General features: G+C 52.4%; 1 protein-coding gene across 1 annotated transcript in view; it reads left to right on the forward strand.

The window, feature by feature from the left end:
- The window catches only part of CTBP2 (C-terminal binding protein 2), a gene marked incomplete at its 5' end in the record, with an annotated part of 44066 nt that overhangs the window by 32434 nt on the left and 3955 nt on the right, over positions 1-7677 (forward strand). The window contains 5 exon segments of the mRNA XM_009698150.1: positions 1-124; positions 1469-1613; positions 5108-5301; positions 5304-5310; positions 7089-7303. The exon segment at positions 1-124 is cut by the window's left edge and continues 3 nt beyond it. Coding sequence (XP_009696452.1) covers positions 1-124; positions 1469-1613; positions 5108-5301; positions 5304-5310; positions 7089-7303 — 685 coding nt within the window.

The raw sequence follows: 7677 nt of genomic DNA on the forward strand, positions 1-7677 counted from the left end.
GCACCCCCGGCCCTTGGTGGCACTGCTGGACGGGAGGGACTGTACGGTGGAGATGCCCATTCTGAAGGACTTGGCGACGGTCGCATTCTGTGACGCACAATCAACTCAGGAGATTCACGAGAAGGTAACGAGAGCGACGAGGGGGCGGGCGGGCCGGGCGGGGGGACGGTGTGCTCTGACCTTCCTCTTCCAGTTCTTCTTGAGCAAAAAGTGTAGGATGCTGCGCTTTGAGTCGAATAGCAGGTAACAGCAACAGAAGCCGCTGCAGATTAAAATTCATCGAGACTGTTTTAGAAGCCAGATGTTATTTTGGGGGGGGGGGGGGGAAAAGAAAAAAACGCATCAGGTTTTTTATATCAATACTATTTGCGTTTCCCATTTTTTTGAAGCCTGCTTGCTGGGTACAGCGGTAACGGCACTCGGCACGTCCCCGGGGTGCAGCGCAGTTGCGGTGGCATTGCTAACAGCGTCCCACGCTGCGGCTGCTGGGTCTTCTCCGGTGCCGGCTGCACCTCCAGCAGCTCATTCCTCCCCAGCAGGGAGGGGGTGAGGTTTGGGCAGCGTGCAGGCAGATACGTGTGGTGTGGATTGGTGTTTCTGCTTGGAAGCTCAACTGCTTGCGAATACTTCTTTTAAAAGAATTCTTTGTGCACATTTAGATAACTCAAATGAGATTTGAAGCGATCAGAAACCTGGGAAAGAGAACTACAAATAGCATCGATGCTGATCTTTGCAGCGCTTCAAATATTAAATGCGGGGGAAGGAGGATGGAGTTTCTTGTGTGACTTTGATAGACGATAGATGAGCCAGTCTTGGAGAATTTGGGTAGGTTTGGGGTTTCCAGAGCACTGAGGTAGCTTGTGGTGAGCACTAATGAAGGTTTGAATCTGCATTAAAGGGGATGAAGTGCAGCCTTATGTGACTGTGCAACCTCACACACATCGTTTTAGGTACTCTTGAAAGCATACAGACAAGGTTAATGCGAACAGTGTGACAGGTACTTGAATTTCCAACATGCGAAAGAAGGTCGAGGAGTTACGAGTGACACACAGTCATGTTCCAAAACAATAGATGCTGCTGTAAAACCTGATTCCTTTTTAAAAGCAGAATTACTGCTGGTTGGAAGCAGAGGGATTAGCAGATAACCACCTGGAAAAGGGTCCAGGTGAGCGAGAGGCTTGGTTTTCCTCTGCCTTGTCTTCTCAGACATGACATCGTAATTTTCAGATATCCACCCAGTCCGTTCCCAGAGGGAATGGCCTCAGTGTTGGTGGGTCACACCCCTGATGGTTTTGGTGACACCTGGAAGTGTTGGCTTGCACCGCACCTGAGTCACTTGCACCACGCCTGGGTCAGACAGTAGGTCGGCGGAAAAATGACAATTTACTGTGTAATATTCCTGTTTGCAGAGCTGCAAGTGTCCCCTCCGGGTGTCCTGGTGGCTCTTGACATCTCTGTTCTGTTCCAGGTATTAAACGAAGCTGTTGGGGCGATGATGTACCACACCATCACGCTGACTCGAGAAGATCTAGAGAAGTTCAAGGCCTTACGGGTCATTGTTCGAATAGGCAGTGGCTACGACAACATTGACATCAAAGCCGCGGGGGAGCTTGGTAGGTCTCGGCTCTGCACCCTGATTCCCTCCCGCGTCCTTCCGAGTCTGTAAAATCAGCACAAGTACCTGCTGCTTCCCACGGGAGCGTGCTGGCAAAGCGGAGTTGCAGGCAGGACCTCCCGAAGGGGGTTGATTCAGCCCCTAAAACTGGTGCAGTTTACATTTTTTTTTGCACGTAGAGAATGTGATGACAAGAAAACTTGACCATGAAGTGAACAAAATGATGCAGTTTTAGAAGGCAGCTTTTAGGCTCATACTGTGTTAAAACTGCCCCATCTGAGTCCCTCCTTCCTACGCTGTCCCTAGGTCCCTTGTACTGATGGGTATTTGTATGGCTGTTCTATTTGTGGCGCAGGAGAGTTGATCTAGCTTTAGAAAAATAGGAGGAGGGATGGTTTACTATATTTTGTTAAGCAAGATTAGTCTACTGATCTGATCTGGTTCTCAGCGTCATGCCCACACCGCTGGGAAGGCAACGTGTCAGACGGTGGAGGAGGAATTGTACATTGGGTTGTTGCTACCTCCTTTGCTGTATCTCACCAAAGCTGCCTCAGGAACTTGAAAAAGACATTTACTGTGGGTACATGTTACGCGGACTGCCAAAATACGGAGGGTCGCGTTGTCAGAAAGGAGCTCCTAAGTCCAGCGATGGGGTTTTTCTGGGTGCCTGGGTTGGGGGGTGCGTGCAGGCTGCGTTGTGTGGCTGTCGGATGGTGCTGGGGCCGGCCCATTTCCGTACTGGTTTGGATGCTCACAGAGACCTCTGGCTGCACATCCCCAGCTGCGAGAGCTTAGTTGTAACCATGATTTTTAGCAGCTGAGTTACAACCGGTTTTGATCATCTAATCCCAAGATTCAGTCTATCAAGTGGTCCTGCAATAGTGTTTCGGATATCTTGTATTAAAGGTTATCTCTGGGGAAGTGAAGAATAACAGCCATTTCACGTGAGCCGTTTTACAAAGATAATTGCGATAAGAGAGTTTCACATAGTCATTCCTAAAAAAGCAATTCTCAATATAGTGATTTTTTTTCGAGAGAGAGAACAGTGTCTTCTCAATGTAATGGTTTCTTCATGTTTTTAACTCTTATTGTTATTATCCATTATAACAATGTTCTGAGGCTTTGAACGTCAAGAAAGGAAAAATATAACGAATAAAGTAATGGGATGCTGCAGCATAATCCTTCTTTTTATACTTGGCAAATTGGGTGGCCAAATGATGTGGTTTCAAGTAGAAAATGTAATGACTCCCCACAAATGTAGCGTAAAGTTTAATTGGTATTGCTTTCCATAAGGTAGGTTTTAAACTGTGCAGTCAGTGGATGAGCGGTGTCCAAGCCCGATGCCTGGCCGTGCACGAGCAGCCGCCTGCGCCTCGCTGGCGGGGCCCGCAGTTTGCACCCAGCAGAAGACAATCCCAGCACAAGATGCTGGTGTTGAACCATCCGCCGTGGGTATTAAACCCCCGGTGCTGGCAGCTCCTGGGGGCACAAGAGTAAATAACAGTGTAAGAAGCTGGTGGGAAAGGCAGCCTGGTGGCATCCAGCTCTACAAGCAAGCGGTCCATCAGAAAAAAGCTGAGTGCTGGCGGGGTTGGTGATGGGGACCCTCGGCGGAGCTGCAGGCTGATGGGGAGTGCTGCCGGGGACGCCCGTCACCCCCTGGGCTTCTTGGCTCTTCTCTTCCCCCGTGAGCAACCACAGCCTCTGCCGGCACATGGGCAGGAGCAGTTGCCTGATACTTTTAAATGCCTGGTCTTCTTGGGAAGCCCTCCCTCGTCGGGCAGGCGGTCAGCGTGGTTTCTGGGCTGCATCTGCATCCCCGTGGTAAATCAAAAGTTCCCGTCTGTGGGAGAGATGGGGAACGCAAAGTGAGACAGCGTCGGCTTTTAAGAGGTGGTAGGAACGAGAGCATTGTGTCCCCGTCACCTGAAAAGGAGAGGAGGGTTTTCAGGGCTTGGTCGGTGGTGAGTTTTTTCACTCTTTAGGGTCGATCAGTTTTTCTCCCAGTTTCTGTAGGTCTTTCAAACAGCCACAAGGTGGAAAACAGTTTTAAAAACATGAAGGCAGCTCCTGGGAGCAGGGATATTGGCAGGGAGGTGGGAAACAGATTTTTGATTTTTGAATCAGTGCCCCTCACAGTGGAAGGGGATTTTCTGAATATCTTATTCTGTCTTTCTCTCCTACTTCTTCACTGTTTCTACTCAAAGGTCCCCGTCTAGTAAAGCACTTCGATACACATCCATCTTTAAGTGTTTCTTTAAACCGCATTGAATCTGGGGGGATATAAGCATGTGCTTAACTGCTGGCTGAATAGACGTGAAATTTAAGCACACCCTTACACATGGTACCGAGCCAGAGCCTGGACAGGGCAATAATCGGAGGGGCATTTTTACTGAACTTAATACTTGCAGCTCTGAGCGGGGACACGGTGCTTTAAAATAAACCTTTTGTGACAAAGGAATCTAAAAGGTCTGTCATTGAGACCCACAGGAGTGCTGGGGTGGGAGAGCTGCTCTGATGTGGCTGTGCTCCCTGTGTGCTGATTCCCAAATTTTGGGAAAGCTTTTAAATTTTGTGGCAGGAGAGATCGGTTCCTTCTGCAGGACTGTGGGTGGGTGTTTGTGGCAGGCGGAGGCTGCGCAGATGGTGCATGTGCCATCGGGGGCGGGGGGTGTCACCCCGACCCTTACCGTGGGGTGTTTTGAGTCATAGAATCACAGAATCATTATGGTTGGAACAGACCTCAAAGATCATCAAGTCCAACCGTATACCCGATGCCACCATGCCCGCTAAACCCACTAAACCATGTCTCGAAGCACCAACTCTAAATGATTTTTGAACACCTCCAGGGATGGTGACTCCACCACCTCCCTGGGGAGCCCGTTCCAATGCCTAACGAGTCTTACAGTGAAGAAGTTCTTCCTAATGTCCAACCTGAACCTCCCCTGGCGCAACTTGAGACCGACTTGAGTCAGGTGTTTTGGTGCTTGTTGGTGGAAGGGTTAGCTGGCCCTGCCCTGCCGACTTGGTGCACCATCCTGCTCGAGTGCCCCAAGTTATTGGTCCCTAAATAACGTAATGCTTAAACAGTCTTATTGTGGAGAAGGAGTGACTCCTGCCAGCATGATTGCAGTCACTTTGAAGGTAGATGAAACTAAACAAGAATAAAACTTTCTCTTGCAAAACAAACCTTTGCTGCTGGAGTTACTCCTGCTATCACACTTGAAATCTGCACTTGTCCTTGCTCCAGAGAGACATCAGGGTGTAGGGCACCTCTGCGCATTATCGGTCACGGTGGTTTTTGCAGAGATTTCTGCCTGCTGTACGAAAACCGTGCATGTCCTTGGAAAACGTTACTCCAAAATGATGGGCTGGTTGAGTGATGTTGAGAGTGAAGGGCCAGGACCGCCTCTGCTTTGCTGTGGGGTGGGTGGTCATGGCTGCTCCCCCCTCTCTGAGCCACCGTTGTGCTTTGTGGTGTTGCCTCTGCAGGGATCGCCGTCTGCAACATCCCCTCGGCTGCCGTGGAGGAGACGGCCGACTCCACCGATGTCCTCAACCTCTACCGACGAAACACGTGGCTCTACCAGGCGCTGCGGGAAGGCACGAGGGTGCAAAGCGTGGAGCAGATTCGAGAAGTGGCCTCCGGTGCCGCCCGCATCAGGGGGGAGACGCTCGGCCTCATCGCGGCTTCGGTACGTTGGCGAAGGGCAGGCAGCTTGCCAACGGTGCGTGGGGTGCTGCTGGCCCAGCCTTTAGCCTCTGAGGAAGACTCAGCACTACTTCAGTGCCCTGGGAAGGACCTAAAATGAGCATTTTTCAAAACCAGAACCCCCCACAGTGGATTGGTGTGAAGTAGGGAGAATGCCTTACGCTGATTTTTTGGGGGGAAGGAGTTGTGTTCTGTGACCCTTGGCTGCTTGGAGGAGCGCTGGTAAACCCGGCAGTGCCCCAAGTGGGACCACACCTGGTAGTGCTGCCGGCCTTTCCCAAAAAAATCCCATCCCGGAGCCACAGCTACACCAACCCAGCTCTTCCTGAGCCATTCTGCCCTGCACGGTGGCAGGGATGCGTAAAAACAAAGTTTGTCTTCGGTTAACTCATAACAATAGAGAGTTTCCAGCATCAGGGGTAGCATCAGCACCTCTGCTGATGGCCCTCGTGGCCATCCCCTTTGGGAGGGAAGCCCAGCCATCACAAGGTGGTTCGAGAGGTGCACCTGGGCAGCAGAACCCCATCCAGTACCTGAGGGGCCAGACACATGCAAAGCGATAGAAACGTGAGCGGAGGAGATTTCGCGAGGTGCTGGTTTAGGGAGCAGTTCTGGCTGCATCATGGGGTCGGTGCAGCTGGAGGGGGGCTGCCGGCGAGGAAGCGCTGGCCGGGAACCGAACACAAATGCCACAGCAGTATTTCCACTCACTTTCTGTGCAGCAGCCATTTTCCCTGCTTGCTTCAAGCTGTTGACCTGCAAAGCCCTGGGCTAATTAGCATGAAAAGCTGGCATATGAACATGTTTAAATGGGGAAACTGAGGCAAGGCAGGTGAGTGAGGATACAGCAGGAGATCGGGGTTAGCTCAGGTCCATCGTGAAGGTGACAGTGCGTGCCTGGCTGTGTGCTCACAGCTCGACATCCATGCAGGTACCCAACCGTTATCCCCCAGCAAACCGTGCGTCTCTGGGGCACCGGGATGGCATCAGGTGTGTGCGTGCATGGGGGGACGTTTCTGTGCATCGCTCACCGGGTGCAGGCTGGGCTGCCGCACCGCTGCTAGCTGGAAAAATCAACAGATAAATGGAGCCTGCGCAGCCCTCGTGGCGGGGAAAGGCAGGGGGGGTCTCCAGCAACACCGCAGACATCCTTGCCCAGCCCAGTGCCTGTAGTAGCCCTTTGCTTCCACGCCACGACAGTTGCCTTCGTCATGCCCGATTAACCAGCCGTTCCGCGAGAGGCTGAAAAACCTATATCGCAAGCAAGTTGCCTAAAAAAAGGTGGCTCTTTTTTTTTGTCCTTTTTCGGTTTTTCTTGGTAGACACAGTGCCGCAGAGGATTGTTTCTCTGCAATGTCCAGAGCTGCGCGTCGGTGGGGCCGAGCCAGACGTGGGGCCTTGCTCACCAGACCTGCGTGGCCACGGATGGTGCCACGTGTTCAAGTGGCCGTGAGCTGGCAGATGCCTAATGGCCTCATTCGTCATTTGGTTTGATTATTTTTTTTTTAATTTTAACACAAGCAGCTCACCTTTGCTAGAGCCAAGCACAGCCCTCCCTCTGCAAGGTGGGCCAGGTTTGCCTTCCAGGCAGCATCCCTTTGCAGGCTGCCCTGGAAGCCCAGGAGGTCCCAGGGGACCCTCGCAGTAGACCCCAGGCCAGGTTGGGAGGGGGTCAGGCCATGGGGAAGCTCACTCACATGAAGCTGGGGAGGTGGGAATCACCTAAATCTTACCTTTTTCTTCTCTTTCCTTCGCACACAGGTCGCACTGCGCAGGCAGTCGCGGTCCGAGCCAAGGCGTTCGGCTTCAACGTGATATTTTATGACCCGTACCTGCAGGATGGGATAGAGAGGTCCCTGGGAGTCCAGCGGGTCTACACGCTCCAGGACCTGCTCTATCAGAGCGACTGCGTCTCGTTGCACTGCAACCTTAATGAACACAACCACCACCTTATCAACGACTTCACGATTAAGCAGGTAATTTGCTTTAAGGAGAGCGTTCTGCTCTTCGGTGGGCAAACCCCACGCATCGGTGCTGGCCGTGGGTCCCTCTGTGGTCACGGCCACACCTTAGTGCCTGTGGGCTACCTCCAGAATAGGTGGTTGCCCCCAACAGCCCATCCGTCTCCCCACAGCATTACCGAGGGATAGCGTGCTACCGCGTAAGCGAGCCCTACGCATGTGGTGCGAAGGCGATGGCAGGAGAGGGTTTTGTTTGCCGATACCAGCCGGAGCTGGACTTTCCCTAGAAAACCCACGTGCACCGGGGTGGGGATTGCTCTGGGGCAGGAGCACAGCCACTCGGCACAAAAATTGGGATACAGTCCCGGCCGGAGGCACCCGCTGCTATG

The sequence above is a fragment of the Cariama cristata genome, unplaced genomic scaffold, assembly GCF_000690535.1.
Source record: "Cariama cristata isolate BGI_N322 unplaced genomic scaffold, ASM69053v1 scaffold9034, whole genome shotgun sequence".
NCBI lineage: Eukaryota > Metazoa > Chordata > Aves > Cariamiformes > Cariamidae > Cariama > Cariama cristata.